Genomic DNA, 17,562 nt, shown 5'->3' with positions numbered 1-17,562 from the left:
AACATGTACTGAAGTTAAGGATTGAGAGCTTTCTACATATGTTGTGTTCGCTACAGCTCCAACCTACTCGTTAACTATGTTAAAAAATAGTAGTTCTGTCGTTGAAAGAAAAAGGAATGCTAAAAAAACACTGCGCAAAAAGAAATAACGACGACAGCGCATCCGTGTCGTCGTTCTTCGTTTTAATGCGTAACATTATATGCAGAGCCAGGACCGTGTAACGTCTTGCATTTCCACAATAATGCAGATTTCGCAAAATTTCTACCTGTAATTGTTATAACATCATAAATAGAGATAACTGGTTTAGCAAAATTGTGCGAAACTACAAACAATAAGAAAAATACAGAAACAATACGGAAAATGGCGAACCGTGTAACGCCCCGCATTTCCACAATAACCCATATTTCGCAGAAGTCCCACCTGTAATCGTTATAATAGCGTAAGTGGGGATAATTGGTTGAACGAATTTCTGAAAAAAGAAACACAAAGAAAAATATAAAATTAAACGGGCAATGGCAAACGTGTAACGCTCTGAATTGCCTTAATAATGCCGATTTCGCGCATGTAACACCTGTTATCGGAACAAAAGGGTAAATGGAGATAATGGGTCGGACAGGATTAAGAAAAACCAAAAAATCACGCCATATCCGCGGAATGAATGATGATAAGTGGGGCAAAGCTCGAGAGGGGGAGATCATCGGTAACCGTAACTCTCCCGTGAAAGTTCGCCCATTACATCATTAAGAAAGACGTAAGACTGTGTGCGTACATTGTACAAATCAACTTTTATTTTCGGAGTCAATGCTCCCAGGCCCAGACCTGGTGAAAGACCCCGCGCCATCGAGGACTACCCCGCACCTCCACCACAATTTGTCACGTAGGATGGGACACAATGGTAAAGAAAGAACTTTTATTTAGGGCGAACTTGTGCCCGAACAAGACGAGAGGAAACGAGCAAAGGTCCTTGCGTCTCGTTCGATCTCCGAGAACGACTGCCTGCGTTCGTGACGTGATCTCTTGCGTGATCTCCCCCTCGCAGTGCACGTGCGCTCGCGCCTCCGTTGGCGAACACAGACAAGCTCGCGCTCCCGGTGCCGAGTTTGCGCTGCCGGTTGCAGCCGGTTCTTGCGCGTGCAACGCGGCCCACTTTGCGACATCTCCGAAAGCATGCGGCGGTCATGTACCACGAGACACAAGGGATGGACAGACCCATGGCTTTAGGAGCTTCGCCCCTAAAAATTGGCTGTGAAAAACTCGCACTCAAGACAAGCGGGATAAGAATGCTACGCATTAGTAGAGAATTCTCTGAATTTAGGCAGATATGGTTTGTGTTGTGTTTTTAACGCTCTTTTTCTTGAAGCGATGTGCACCAACTATCCCAACAGCATATTTTACTGTGCCGTGTGTACGAGGTTTCAGCGCATGTTAAAGATCCCCAGGTGATCAAAATTAATCCGGAGCTCTCCACTACGGCGCACATCATCGCCTGCGTTGCGTCATGTCGTCTCGAAGTAGAAGAAACCTTGACGAACGCGTTTTTTTTGGGTGTCGCCGGCTGTAAATAGTTTCCTGTAATGGTGTATTCAATTGCCATCGGTGCGCAGCACGGAATGTGTCGTTAGTCATTGCCACCTGCCTGGCAAGGAAGAGCGGGGCAGCCTCAAAATCATAGCCAAGTCATCCGATGGTCGGGACGAGTTCGACAATTTGGCACTCCCCCGTAATGCCACCTCTTCCACCCCCCCCCCCCCCCCTTCAGATCAACGTCTTCAGACGCTGCGTCAGCATGTCGCCTGCCTCAACGGCCTAGGTGACATTACCACTCCGCTTTTAACACGGCTGGTCATCGTTGCACTCCACAAGCATATTTGTGTTTCCGTCAGGCGTTGACATATGCCTCTTTACCACCGTATAGGGGCGTGTATTTACATGGACTGAAGTGAGTTGGAGGACTTTAAAGTGTAGCCTAATGGGGTACTGGCGACCTGATAACCAAAAAGACAGCTCTCGCTGTCCTTCGATTAGTGCGAAGGTTCTAATAAATTTCCCACTACATAATCGAACGTTGGTTTTGCCACTGCCGAGACAGTACTCTCACCTAAAGAATTTACCCCGTTTCACCCAGTGTGAAATCTCCTGGAACAGAGGAGCTGTGGTTATCTTGTGCAGCTCGAACGTCAACGGGCGCTCGGCCAAGAGCGGCAGCGCCGTCTCCGCGCAAATTCTGCGGTTTGCAGAAAGGAATCGGCAGCTAAATGCGCGCGGCGGGAGGCTCCCTTCCCTAGCGGGAAGAAGAGGAACCCGCCCTCAAGAGACCACTTCGCCCTCTGCCGGTGGATCGGGGAACCTCATTGTACTCGTGCGTGACGCCGGACCTTCAGCAGACGGACGAAAAGGCTCGACCTACCACTGCTCCGCTGTTAACAACACCGACCTTTCTTCTGTAAAGTTAAAAAGAGTTGGGCCAAGTATGGACCCCTGTCACTGTAAAAGACTCCGGGAGACCAACCGGGGTAGGTTCGACACTCACCAGCCCCGAGACGGTGATGTTCTCGCTAGTGCTGAGCGGGAGAAGGTCGGTGCCGATGTAGCCCTCGACGGCCTCCACGATCTGGGCTGGCTCGCACGACACGTCCGGCTGCGGCGTCTCCCACCACCGCTCCGCGTACATGGCCACAATGATCCACTGGTACTTGCGGCCGTACATGCCCATTTTGAAGGCCTGCGGATCGAGATGAAACGCAATGAAACGTGTGCGTTATACGGACGGGTAGAGGAAACTTTGAGGCGGCTGGGCTTCCGCATAACAATGATTCGACTAAGCATACATAACTCCCGGAACATGATCATAAATATGCATACATGCACTTGCGTAAACACGTACTTGCAATACAATCATACTTATCACATGCCAAGATACTAGCAACCCAATAAGCTGCGCTAACAGCAACTGCGAATCTGTGTTTGTGTAGGGCTAATATTCGGTGGACACCACCACTATTTTCACACGAAATGAAATGAATTGACTGACTTACTGATTGATTGAATAAATGTAAAACAATATTCGGGAATAATTGAAAAAAAAAACGAGAACCCCGTGCCCTCCACCCCCAAAACTTTATATTTGTACCTTCTAAACCGCTTCTCTACAGAGCTGTTAATTTACTTTCAACTTCAAAAACATCCGGTGGCACTGTTGTGGTGCAGGTGGCACATATTTTTTATCATAATATAACAGTCAAATAAAGTTGAACACAAGGGGAGGCAAAATAAACGTGCGCTCATACAACGTTTTCGTGGTGTAAAGCGCTGCTACTTTTGGAATTCATCTTCAAGAAACCTTTCAACATAATTTAATTTTTAACATAGCAGTAGACTTTTTTGCTAAGTGCACAATGAAAAACGCAGTAAACACAGAGAACCCTTAGGCACCATGGCAGTCCATGGCGCACCGTGCAAAACTCAAAAGTTACAGAGAGGGAAAAGTATGAAGTCCCCGTGAAAATCGTTATTTTTTGTCGTCTGTCCAACATTTGTGTTTCCCACGTTTTGTCGTAAAATGTGCAGATAAGAAATGATGTTTTTTTTTGCCACATTAGCAGCTTTCTTTTTTCAGTTCGCGCGCGTTGTTTCGTACAGATAATTTCCAAAATGGCGCCACAGGAGATTGGCAAAGCGTCAAAGCGAGTCCGTCAGCCCGGCAGTCGCTGGCTTACCTGGCAGAAGACCTTGCGGGCCCAGTACTCGTCGAAGTTTCCCAGGATGATGCGCACGTCTTTCTCCTGCAACATTAGCATCAAAGACACGTAACCCTGTGATAACCCTTTCCCATAATTCATTCTGGTATAATAATCTTCTCTAATACAGTAAATACTGGTCATAACATAACCAGTTTGTAAAAATCAACGGTTTATGCAAATTTTTATGCGCGTATAATCAAGCTATATTTCATCAAGTTGCCACCGCCAACGTTAAAATGCCGCTCATAACAAAATTTGTTATTATAATTGATGATTGATTGATCTGTAGGGTTTAACGCGCCGACGCAACGCAGGCGATGAGGCGCGCCGTAGCGGAGGGCCCCGAAATAATTTTGCCCGACCGGGGATTTTCAACGTGCGTCGAAATCTCGAACACACGGGCGTTTTTGCTTTTCGCCTCCATCAGAAAAGCGGCCGCCACGGCCAGGAATCGAACCCCCTCAACAGCGCGGTGCCGCCTTAACCTCTGAGTCACCGCGGCGGGTGTTATTAGAATTGGTGACTTGGCTAGAGGGAGACCTTGCTGTCCACGACTTTTAGATAGCATCTGAAGGAAGTTCCAGAATCTAGTTTGAACTGCAACCAGTTTCTAGGCATTTCAAAACTTCTTTTAAAAAGTGACTGAGGGTATAATCAGGCTAATAGAATAAAAAAACTGCCATAATTTGTTATTCGAGAAGTTTTATAAGCAGCGGGAATCATCACAAGGAGACTAGCTAGACGAATACCACGATTTTGAAGATGTTATATGAGGCCCAGCGAGCGCAGCAAAACTTCATGAGATTCCTTGCTAACCAATCCTAAGACTGACACCCTCAAAATAAAATCCGTTTTTCGGAAGTTTATTTTATAACTCCTCTTAGATTGTCACGTTCGCGTGATTAGTTATTGGTTATAGGCGCCCTGGATCAGCTTTTTTGATGAACCTGGAGCTGCAGAGAGTTTTGATTAAGAAACAAGTTTTTTTCGTGCATCATAGCTGAAGGTCACAGTTTATATTGCACGTTTGACAAAAAGGAATCACCGCTTTTTAAACAAACGAATACGAAAACCAACGCGAGCACTGCCACAAACAACCGGTGAATCTTTGCATTTCTCAGATACGGTCTAGAAGTGCGAGTTGCGATTTTTGAAAGAAACCTAGCTGGCATACAAGCTGCTACGAGAACACATCCGTGGACAGTGGTATATACTCGTAGATAATAGAGAGTTTTAGTTTTAAGTTTTTACGCTCCGCTCATCAGCTAAGCAGAGCGGGAGTGAGAATGCGCGTGCGCTCTCCGCTTAGCCGTAAGCGGGCTAGAGGAGCGGGAAACACGGTCTGCTAGAGCGCAGGCTGGGCGGACCGTCGCGGCACTCTGCGCTAGCGCGGCGGGCGATGCGGACTCGCCTTTTCGCGCGCGTAAATCGCTTTTGCTTATTCGTAGATGGCTGCCTCCACAGACACCTCGAGGGTGACGAGCGCCGTGGCTTCAGGCTCATGTTTGACGCGCAAACCGCGAAGGCGGTTCTCCATCGACGTGAAAGTGCGAAAAACTTGTAAATACGCTTTCAAACGATTCTTCAGGAAAAGTGACGCTATATAAAAAAGGAGAACTACACAGAACACCGCGTTCGAGCGTTGCCGTCGAAAAGGATTCGAATGGATCTGGAACGCAACTTTGTCGGCTATTTCGTGGCTATCACCAAGTCGAAAATTTATTTTTCATTAATTGTAATTGACCAGTAACGCAATACGATTGCACGTGGCGATACGTAATCAACAAACAAGCTATACGTACTGGTTTTACTTTGTTAAAGTGGCGAAATGGTTTTCGGTTCTGTATCATTACGTCAAACTTGGCCAGACGGCGCTGGTATTTCGAAAGGTCCGGTTCCCTGCGCATTGCGGGTAACTAAAGCGAGAAAATCGCTTGCCACTCCGCTGCAGCTTATCGGGGCTACCCGGAGCGGAGCGGAGCGTACAAACGCCAAACTAAAATTCTCTAATCATATCGCTGTCGGAACAGCGGAGCAAGCGTGCGCTTACTTGAGTGACAAGCTCAAAACAGTTCAAAATTCTTTTAAAAATTGAAACTTTAAACCCACCTTGAGCTTTTCGAGCTCGTGCTCGATGTCGTCCCCCTCGCCAATGCCTTGCACCTCGTCGATCTGGATGTTGGCCGAGTCCAGCACAGTCAGCAGACGACTGTGTGGCTGCGCGGAGAAAGGGAGGAGTGTGTAAAGACACGCAGCGATATTTGTCGAAAGGGGGCTGAGCGAACGAAGTCTGCATTCCAGAACTTATTTCTGCGTGGCACATCAGCTCACAATCGAAGCCAAATATTTGAAAACACTTTTGAGAGTGCAAAGGTAAGTATATATAAAAAAATAAAGCAGACACAAGAATCTGTCTGACAAAATACCTCTAAGCTTGCTTCAGTACCAGTAAGCTCTCACCAGTAAAATATCAGTAAGCTCGCACCGTGATTCCAAAAGAAGTATTCTTTTTCCGGCCTTTAATTTTTAATTTTAATTTTTATGCGCAGGAGCATCGCGCAGCGTGGCAAGGTGATGAATATTTTGTTCGTTTTGCTTCAATAAATCAAAAACACATCTTTTTTTATTGTTTATAAACGAAAAGGCAACACTTTTTAATGGTCTTAAGCCATGAAGAAAAAGAGAGCCAACTGAAGATTCTGCATGCGTTAACATTTTCACGATAAGTTGCAGGTAATGCCCCCCTTCCCACCCCCCAAAATCAAGGGGCGCGTCCTTGCAAAAAAAAAAAAAAAGACATCGACTGTTCTCTAAGCACAGCCCTACAGGTACAAAGGAAAACAACCCAGCTTTTTTGAGAAATCTTGCAGTTAAAAAAAAATCACAGGAACAGTCCCGTCCGAATGTAGTGCCACGACAAATTCTTCTTCAACGGCGGTATTTTAGGGGCGAAGCCCCTAAGGGGGTTGGGCTGTAGTCGTCTCATGTCGTCGTCGCAACCGTCGTCTCATGTAGTCCCGGAACTAAAACAGCGGGACACTCGTTTACGCCCCGCGCTGGAACGATTCCTTCTGCAAAGGCTCCAGACTTTTACAGCAAAGCTGTATACTTCTACCCTCCAACGGGTTCATCTCCGTTGGCAAAAACGCCGAGTCGCCAAAAATACCATTTTACACTGCATGCTCGGCCCCTCCACAAGATTCACGTTGGTGGAGATGGCCCGGGATTTTTTGTACAGTGAGGAGTATATAACTGCGCCTCGAAGCAGTACGGCTGCCGTAATATTAGTTACAGCGTACGCTTCACAGAACCTTGCTCCACCTGGGTAACCTTACCTCCCCCGAAAACGCCCCCTTGCCGGAGGTTCTTTCGCGTCCATTTGTCGACTGACTCTTCAATCGGCTAGCCTCGTGGTTGCATCAGCGCCTAAAGAAAGCGCACCCGACAACCGTAGGACACCACCTGGAACCTGAAATAAGAGCTCATTTTCATTCAGCAGCGACCATTTCTGAGAATTCTGTATACCCTGTTCGCTGATTGATTTGATTGATTGATTGTAGGGTTTAATACGCCGACGCAACGCAAGCAATGTCGCGCGCCGCAGTGGAGGGCTCCGGATTAATTTTGACCACCTGGTGATCTTTAACGTGCGCCAAAATCTCGTACACACGGGCGTTTTTGCTTTTCGTGTCCATCAGAAAAGTGGTCGCCGCGGCCGGGGTCGAACCCACGTCTTCGTGCTCAACAGCACAACGCCTTGGCCACAACAGCACAACGCCTTGGCCACTGAACCACCGCGACGGTTAACAAGAATATCTTAACAAGTAGCGGCGACAGAATGGACCCTTGTGGTACGCCGCGTCTGGCGTAAAGCAGCCAGAATGTTCATCGTTGAACAGCGAAAAGCGTTGAAAAGTGTTGCCACGTGAATACGCATAGGCCGATGATATTTTGTTTACCACATACCTATTTATTCCCAATTTATGATTTCTGGACCGCGATTGACAGACAAAATCCGTATGAAAGCTGGCAAACTTCTCAGATTACGAACGAGATAAAAGCGAAGGAACAAAGGAGCGGGAAGAAATCGAGATTTTTTTTGGTGTCTTTTTAAATGCAGTTGTGCAGCTTAAAGAAGGAATAATAAATAAAGGGAATGCAGGGATGAAGGAAGAAAAAAAATTACTGCTCGCGTTTTAGAAGCAGTGTTTTCGCTCTTTGCGGGGAAGGTACGGGTCCTACTCAAGAAACGTCGGTGTTCCCGAATAATATATGCTCCTGGTTTCGCTAGGTCGCTTGTGGGGGCACGAAGGGAGGCGCGCACGCACGCAAACAATGGGGAAAACTTAATCCTTCCTACTGCAAGCAAAGTCGGAGGAAGCTGCAGTGCAGTGCCTTTGATGCAACGAAAGCAAACACAGCACTGCAAAGACCCGTCTTTGTTTGCCTCACTGGAGGCCTAACAAGGGAGCTGACCTTTGCCTGGCGGCGCCCTTTATAAATCCTTTCGGCTTTCGTTGTCGGCAAAGTGGATTACGAAAAAAAAAAAAAAAGAAAAGCCATCGATGTATAGAAAGTGATTATACCAAAGTAGAACGCAACAAGCTAAAGAACTGAAGCTACAGCCTCTCGCTCCCATCTGGGGCTTCTTCCCGTTTCTGCGTCGTAGGCGAAGAAATCGTAAAGGGTGATAGGATTTTAGAAGACGGCAATCGAGAGGGGGCCGTGGAAGACGGTGAAATTTGAAAAATTTGTTCGAAGCTTAAGGAAAACTCTGAGTCGGCAGTTTTTCGTACGGCGGATCTTCATTCGTTTTGGTTGTTGCTTTCTTGGGTTACACACAGATTGTTTTTGACATCAAAGAAGCACTGAACTGCAACAAGTGCGTTTTTAACATTAAAAGGCTTCACAGCTTTACAGCGTTTGATAAATTTCAATTCAGTCTCGACGCCGGGGCCTAGTATTTGATCGTATGGTAAAAAGAACTGTTTTTTTTTTTTGGTACCGTAGCAATTTACGAAGCAGGAAACGGTGTGTTAATCGGTAGCCCCTAGCCTCGGTGCCCTGTGGGTGATGTGACTGGTATTAAACATTAATTTGCCTGAGTTATCTGGCTCAACCAATTTGTATCGTGAGTTTAAAGCATAAGAAAGTTACCTAGAAAATCAGACAGCTGAGGGGACATCATCAAATAATAATAATCATCATACCCCCACCACCCCCAACACCACCACCACCATCATCATCATCATCATAGCCGTCATCATTATCATTATTGTTATCATATTTAGGTCCTTTGAGGGATGAATGGAATGGAATGGATGACTTTATTACAGGAGGAGGCCAATAGGCCCTGGTGTGGGACACAAGGAAAAGGGGAGGGACTGACCGCGACGAGTTCCTTACGACGCACGTACGCCCGACGACTTCTGAAGAACATGTCCAACACGTCAGAAACAACCCCCAAATTTTACAGAAGATTACAGAATTCGGTCTCAAAACAGGTCTCTATAAAGTAGTATGATGGCGGATCGTTCACCCTCTCTCTAGATGTACCCCCAAACACACCCCTTGTGGCTCCTGAACGGCTCCTTTTGGATACCCCAATCATGGTCGTATTAGAGTGCCCTCGTCACAACTTCACCTGTGCATATCGTGCTAAGTGAACGCTCACAGTGCAGTGTAGACTTTATTTGAGGGATGAAGGCCTCCCCCATTGAAATCTACCTGCTTCGGTCCCGCGTTGCCGGAGTCAATTCTCTGCCTCCGAATTTTTTTATTTTGTCTCTCCATCGAGTGAATGGCCTTCCCCTTTTTATAGTCCCGTCTTTCCGTGTCTATTCTGTTGCCCTCGTGGTCCCCCTGCTGTCAGTTCGTCATATCACAAGATCAGACCTAGACCATTTCTTTTGCTTAATTTGAGCTATGATATCATCTATTCGAGCTTTCTGAGGAGCAAAACGAAAAAAAAAAGGCAGCCAGACTTCAGAAAAAAAAATAATAAAGGAAATAAGATTGACCCGACCCACGAAAATCATTACATACTTAAACAAAAAACGCGCATCTGGTGAAAGCAATTTTAGTGTTAAGGCATGTTTATTCTATTGTAAGGCGGGGCAAATAATGAACGCTGAAAACAAAATGGTGCGGAAATATGAAATGTAAATTACCCTTAAAAAGGCCGTCAAGCAATTTATACCTACCCGGCTAAGAGGCCACACGTTAAAAAAACATTTCGATAACAGGAATAAAACTACACAGAAAAATTGGAAAAACACTCGAGAAAAGAAAAACAAATTTCATAGACAGAGGAAGCAAAGTTAGGAGGCACCGGTGTATTTAATGGGTCTTCAAAACTCGTTGCAGAAATCGGGGTGCGAACGTGACGATAACATCTAGCGAACCAGTTAAGAATCAACAAATAATTTCGCTACTCTGAAGATCATAGTGTAAGAACAAATAAATCGAAAGCAGATAGAAATAATAAAGTGGCCACGCTTGTACTGGAGGGCCCTAAAGGGCGTGAATACGTAAAGAAAAAAAGATGGAAAAAGAAAGTACGTCGATTTTTTAGATCGAGAAATATGCACAGACGGCAAGTTGAGAATACTCGATACAGTTGTAATCGCAATTTATATGCATCGTGGTGAGCGGCTATTTCCATTCTTACGTTTAGGTGCCCTCCAGCGAATTTTTTGTTTATGCATCAAGATTCACGTCTACCTGATGCCGAAAAAAATCAGAATTAACGTTTGAAGTCTTGAAAAAGCTATATCGTAAGAAATCCACCGAAAGAAAATAAGTGGCATTGTTTATTCCACTGGAATTGTGCATGGTTCGAATGAGCAACAGATGAATTCTCTGAGCATAGCTAGGAGCTACCGGTGGCCTTAATTCATTCCCGCACAGTGCTGATTCGAAACGACCTTACAGACAAAATCCCTGCCTGCGACTGCTCGCGAGTACATACAAAACAGAAAGAAGATATTGCCACGAACCATGTTTTGGCCTTGTTTGTATATGCTTTGTTTTTGCCGACTGGCTGCGCCGGGCTATGCTATCTGTGTTATCCGTGGGCTAAGTGAAGTTCATGTTCTATTCTTTATTCCGCACGTGTTATCTCCTTTGATAGAGAGAGTGTCGTGAACTAACGTTACCAGCCTAGAATAATCTTCTATGACCTACAGTGTTCTGGATGCAATTCGACTTTTCGAGAAGCACTCGCGCCGAGAGATAAATGAACGCAGAGCAGACGCCGCAGCATTCGATTCTCCGGCACCAGTCTGCGCACGACACTTTTTTGACTGCTGTTTCGCCACCTGTGTATTCTTTGAGTTGTTAGAGGCGCAAAAGTTCACTCCAATAAACTTGTTTTTCCTTCAAGACAGCTGCGACGTCTTTGGCCGCGTGACATCTGGTAGAGGTGCGGGGTGCTTCGGATGGCGAAGGAGTCCCCAAAGCTAGTTGAATTTCTTCCCGGATTACGTCACTCAGCAGAGGCGACTTGGGGCTGCGGCGTTGTTGGGAAGAGTTTCCGTAGTTCTTCCCTGACGACTGCGCGGATTGTCTCGCGTAGTGCATCGGAGCTAATAGCCCCGGCTCCGCTCGCCTCCAAAACCAGCGCATTGACTGGGCGGTCGTACTGTCCCGCGAACAACAAGCTATGAGCTACTCTAACACAAGTTCGCTCCAATAAACTTTTTTTCCCTTCAAGACAGCTGCGTCGTCTTTGGCCACGTGACAATATTGCGGAGTTCTTGATTATAACAGACCAAATTCTACGCGCTTTAATGTAGCAGGGTGCAAAAACAAATTCCTGTGTGACCTATTCTGGAAGTGAAATATGCCAAGAACTATTTCATCGGGAAACAAAAGCAACTGGGTGCATGTAACGTATGAAGTTGAACAGCGCAGGGACGGGACTAAGAGCAGAGGCGACAAACACGGGAGCTCGTGTTTGTCACCTCTGACAAACAGCGCCCGTGTTTGTCGCATCTGCTTTTAGTCCCGTCCCTGTGCTGGTCAACTTCATGCAATGAACCAACTAGCCCAGTTAAAAACCCTCCCGCATGTAACGTGTTTTCTTTTTTTTGTTTCGCTGCAGGCAAGAACCAAGCTTGTTGTGTTGCAATGAGTGATGGGGTCAGAAAACGTTTTCTGACACGTTTCAAATACTTGTACTAAATACAAATGAAGCGACTTTCACAGCTACTAGGCAACTGCACCCGGGAGTTATCGTTGGTCAAGCTCCGTGTGATTTGAGCGTTAGGTAGGGTATATAAGGCAAAAATACCGGAAAAGATAGTGAGAACCGCTGACCTCTGCGGCAACTAGGGTAGTGAACGGAGATTAACGTTACAATGGGCAGGAATGCATGACCATGGGGGCTTTAGAGAAGCCGAAAATAAGTAATTTCTATTTCGTTCTTCATTTATTTGGGATATAAACATAATACGCAGCCATGCGCAGAAGGTTATGCTGAAGGTGGACGTAGATGTTTTATGACGAGGTTCTTACTTCGGGCTGAACGTACGCTAAACACATGTACCCCAGAAATTCTACTCAGCCTAATATGTTGTCCGGGATGAATGTGCAACATTGTAACTGTTTTAACCTAGCCGGCCATCCGCCGTCAAAGCTAAGACAAATAACGGCCTACTTTAGTTGCTTTGTAATCGAAGACTAGTTGTAGTTAATAAATGCGATGGAAACAAACAAACAAACAAACAAACAAACAAACAAACAAACAAACAAACAAACCTCCCAACGCCCTACCAACAAAGCAAGGCTTCAATCCTCTTTAGGTCGCGGGTTCGTTTCCCGGCCGCGGCGGCCGCTTTTCTGATGGAGGCGAAAAGCAAAAACGCCCGTGTGTACGAGATTTCGGCGCACGATAAAGATCCCCAGGTGGTCAAAATTAATCCGGAGCCCTCCACTACGGCGCGCCTCATCGCCTGCGTTGCGTCGGCGCGTTAAACCCCACAATCAATCATTCAATCCTCTTTAAAGCGTGCTTTGCCTGTAAGACAACCCTGCTATGCCACAAAAAATAAGGCCATCGCCGGTTTCCGAAATGGGGGGGGGGGGGGGGGGGGGGGCGGAGGTAGGTAGAAGGGAGGGGGGAAGCGGGGTTCTATGTTGAAACTGGAGCTTAGCTTTGCGCCATGCCGTAGTGGAAGACTGCGGATGAATTTAGGTCTGCCGGAGTCATATGAACGACACCAAAATCTTGACACACGTTTTTGTTTTCGTGGCTAACAGAACAGCCACAGCGCCGCGTCATTGGAAGTAGGTGTAGTTGGGTATTACGTGCTTCTCATTCAAAAATTATCTTCGGGACAGAATAAATCAGCATGAAAACGAATTAAAAAATAAACAACCTACAGAATGCGGTATAAAAGATGCTCAAACATTCAAGTTTCGCTGAATTTTTCAAACACACAGTCCGAAAGATTTTACGCCCATAGAAAAGCATAACTGTTGCGCGTCACTATCCTTCAACTTCGTCGGGCGCAGCACCATCTCAGTACGCAGACAATCGCAAGGATCGTCACCACTAAAAATCTAGCGCTACGATTTTCAGCGTCAGAATTCGGCGTATACACCGCAATTCCTTCGCTTGGGCAACGCATATAGGACCGGTAGCCCCTGCACGTCACCGCCCTGAAAATCGCTTCACACACACTGGCACGCCAAGTATACACCCTGCTGATGCTTTGTCCGGAACGCATGTGATTGTAACACAGGTAAGAGAGGGTTCATCGTAATTGGTCGGAGTAATGGGAGCGCTATGATTGGCTAAGCGCTTACACCGGTATTGCCGTATTATCTCCCATAGTTTACGTGCTGACTCGTTTATTTCCCTCTATCCTCACATTTTCTCCTTTTTTGATAACACAGCAGTGACAGTTCAACTACTCGGTCGAACCCGTGTCGATAACGACGAAGACAACGATCATAAACGTCCGTTTGCCAACTTGGCTTTGCCGCAGGTAAATACTATGACGGGTAATGGCGGAGGCTAACTGATTAAAGGGACATTGAAGGCAACCGGCATGTTGGTTTAAAACGATAGTCTGACCTTCCCATAACCATTTTCACGTTATTTCGGTGCGTAAAGATGTCTTAATTGCTGAGAAATGGGTATTTGAACGCTGATCAAAACTGACGCGAACAGCGACGTCAGTCGCTGTTTGTGTCATGATAAACCGGAAGCAAGCGAGGCAGCGATGATCTACAGCTGTATAGAAGCAACCTAATGCAACGGACGACGTCCCGAGTGGTTTGGTCAGTTTAGGTCAAATCAGTCGTGCTTTCCCGAAATCCAACGTCTTCTGTAGCTCCGGACCTATGAGAAAAATGTTAATTCATGGGACCCGTGATGAGCACTGACGCTTTGTCGAAGTAAAACATATGGTCCTTTTGAGGACCCGCGAATGTCAGCGCCTAACCAACCGCTCATGCGTAGCTCGCGCGCTTCCTCGAAAAGCGGCACCGCCACCCCAAATATGGACGAGTAGCGCCATCCAGCGGCCGTCAGGAAAGACGTTTCGCACGCCAGACGATTTAAAAACTTCTGGTGCAGGTTGCGTGTTATAGCCGGTGGCGGCGCACCGGTATTCACATTTGCTCTATTTTCTACCTTACTTTTTAAAAAGATACGCGCGATAGTGGTATTTTCGTGTTCTCGGTGAACTAATCTATCCATCTAGAGCGAATTGAAGTTTCACTTTAAGCGTCCCTTGAAACTCGAGACAAATGTGCCAATTTTCGCACGATCAGCTAAAGCTGTATAAGCTTGTGATCGCAAGACGCTTTGCGTTTTACAGGCGTTAAGGAACGAAATAAAGGCATCTTGTCACAACACAAAGGCAACACAGTCACAACGAGACATGTTAGTTCTCTCTCTCGGAATAGGAAGTAATTTTGTGCAGGTAAGCACTCTAACCTAACTTCAAACAAAATTGAGAGGGCATGATTTTTACACAACATACAGCAGTCGTTGGAGTAAAAACGCCGCAACGTCGGGATCATGCCGCCATGTGCTTGCCAAACAGTACTGAAGATCCTTCAGTGTGTATTTGAATACGATTATTATTCTCCCTAGGGCTTCGCCTAGGAAAATAGAGCCCGTATTTGACAAAAACCAGGATATGTTATTACGGATAATCGAATAAGGAGGAAGGGAAATAAAGACAACCTGTAGGGGAAGCCTGATAAACAATGATACAGTAAGCACCGGAAAGAAGACCAGCATATAAAAACCTGTAGCAGAAGTAAAATAACGAGTCGGTAAGAGGAAACGCGCCTGAACTGAGAGGGCCATGCACGAGGTATTGTCCATGTTCTGTGACACCGATATTGAAGGAAAACACACACAAACAAGAACAAGAGCTGGAAAAACAGTTAAGACAAAGAACCTGCAGCTGAGAACGTGGACGTCTCGCAATATAAGGGCCGATCGCATGGAATAGAAAAGACAACGAACAATCAGGAAATGGGGAATTCAATCGGCTGGAGAAACAAACGGACATTACCAAACAAGTCACGCGGAAAGAGCAATACGCGAAGGAGCGGACGGGGGACGCGAGCGGCGGAGCGCATTGCGCCTGGCATCGGCGAAAAATTTGGTGGCCTGCATTCGGGTGATGTCTGTAACGGAGCGGGTTGAAACGAATTTCCGCGCACGCCACTACCTCTCGCCTCCTTTCCATCCCCGTATGCTTCTCAAGCAATCTGTCAAACGAGCTTTTTTAGGAGCGAAGCCCCTTATAACCTCGCTTTGCCCGTGGCCTGTCCCTTGGCGTCCGTGCACGCAGTGTTGCGCATGCGGAGGAGCATTGAATCGTGTCGTATCGTATCGTATCGTGTCGTATCGTATCGTATTGTATCGTATCGTATCGTATCGTATCGTATCGTATCGTGTCGTGTCGTATCGTATCGTATTGCATTGTATTATATTGTATTGTATTTAGATTTGTATGTGGATTATATTGGATTGGATTTAAATGGATTAAATTGAATTGTATCGGATTGGGTTGGATTGGATTGGAATTGTATATACTGTACACACGCATTGCCACTCATTTACACGCGTGAGTGGGCAATGGCACGGGTGATTTACGGTAGGAACGATCCCCAGTGCTTCGCCCACTCGTCATGATTCACTTCGTGGAGATGCGTGATTTTTTTTCTTCAGAAATGTGAGGCGAAAAAAAAAACAGGTAACGGCAAGAAAAACAACCAAGAGTTGAAGACGACGCCTTATTGTCGAACGTAAACTTTCGGCGCCCTTGTTTGCGAGAAATATAAGCCGAGGCGAAGAACCACTTCAAACGCAAGTAAGGATCTGCGAAAATTGGCCTGGTGTTTGGTTATAAGTGTGCGTAGGAGGTTGAGAAAAATGTACCGAGGATCTCCTAAACAAAGGCATTTTTTTTTCTCTGTTTGGAATATTTCCTACACATTTCAAGATGGGTGGACGTGGTAAAAAAAGAATAAACGGCGAGGAAATGAAAACCCAGCATTTCGTATAATTGCCGAGGGTCCACAACTCGAAGGCCCGACGTGGGCTGAACGAAATGTATTAGGAGCTTTCGTAACGGACGCTAACAACGCTGAGAAACAGCATTTCGATCTCACATGTGGTGTGCTGAAACCATATCTTATCTACATGTTTTATTCATATGCAGAACATTTTCTATCAAGCCCCTCAAAAGTTCTACCTCCCAACAAAAGAAAGAAAAGAAGACGTGGACACGACGCACGGATACGTGAGCTTGTACGAAAGACAGTTGAATTGTTGAAATCGAAGGAAGGGTATTTCGCACAAATCTGGTGTTACGAGACGCCCACACCGCTCGTCCTTTTTATCGCACAATTTCTCGCTTTTAATCAAAATACGGACGAGATTCCTTTATTTCGTCCCTATCGTCCGCCGTATCGGCTTACCAATTACCCGACTCTAAGCAGAAAGAGTGGGTTGAGAATATTTATGCGAATTTGATAGCAGGCCCTCAGACAGTAAGTACTTTGAATGCGCCTACTCTTGTAAGCGATTCTTCCTCCTGTGTATGGCTTTCTACTCATTCACCGACGCAATTAAAACGGCGGTGGTACGTGGATTATTTTCCGTAGCATATTACGTAAACCTTCCGTTTTTTTTTCGTATCCACAATGCCAATATTTCAAAATTTCCCACAATTTAAATTGGTTTGCCAGTCATTGTGTTACAATTCGAGAATCTGACACCGTTGTAGCGTACTTTTATTTGCGCGCAATGCTCAGGCGAAGATTCAAACGTGCATTTTTGCATCCATGATAGCCGTAAGGCTCCCAGAGAATTCTGCAGTTTCATCATGCAATTACTTCTGGAAATCAGTACGAATAAACAGACGTATACTCAAAGGAAAAAGGAGCGCGATAATTATTGTTATGAAAGCCCGAAATATTATTCTCTTCCTGTACAAACGCTTCCGTTTTATTTTTTTTTTATTTTTCAGCACATATCATTCTTGCTTTTTTCGGTACTTTCAATGCACACTGTCGGTGGGTTATATAAAAGCCGAGGTTCCTGTAGAATGGAGATGTCGACGGTAGCATGATTGCTTGATTGATTTGATTTGATTTATTGAAGCGTTTAACGCGACGACGCAACGCAGGCGATGAGGCGCGCCGTAGTGGAGGGCTCCGGATTAATTTCGACCACCTGGGGATCTTTAACGAGCGCCGAAATCTCGCACACATGGGGGTTTTTGCTTTTCGCCTACACCAGAAAAGCGCTCACAGCGACCGGGAATCGAACCCGCGTCCTGGTACCACA

The 17,562-nt window shown here is 46.0% G+C and overlaps 1 protein-coding gene across 1 annotated transcript in view; it reads right to left on the bottom strand.

The window, feature by feature from the left end:
* LOC144163045 (gamma-aminobutyric acid type B receptor subunit 2-like) overlaps positions 1–17,562 on the bottom strand; it is a 376,861-nt gene that overhangs the window by 90,249 nt on the left and 269,050 nt on the right. Inside the window, exons 4-6 of the mRNA XM_077693831.1 lie at positions 5,850–5,957; positions 3,717–3,782; positions 2,531–2,722 (exon numbers count right to left, since the gene is read on the bottom strand). Of these exons, the coding sequence (XP_077549957.1) occupies positions 2,531–2,722; positions 3,717–3,782; positions 5,850–5,957 (366 nt within the window). The remainder of the gene's footprint in view (positions 1–2,530; positions 2,723–3,716; positions 3,783–5,849; positions 5,958–17,562) is intronic.

The sequence above is a fragment of the Haemaphysalis longicornis genome, unplaced genomic scaffold (assembly GCF_048455015.1).
Source record: "Haemaphysalis longicornis isolate Haplotype H1 unplaced genomic scaffold, Haemaphysalis longicornis Haplotype H1 scaffold_12, whole genome shotgun sequence".
NCBI lineage: Eukaryota > Metazoa > Arthropoda > Arachnida > Ixodida > Ixodidae > Haemaphysalis > Haemaphysalis longicornis.
Note: the sequence above shows the minus strand (reverse complement) of the source record. Positions and strands in the feature narration are given on the sequence as shown.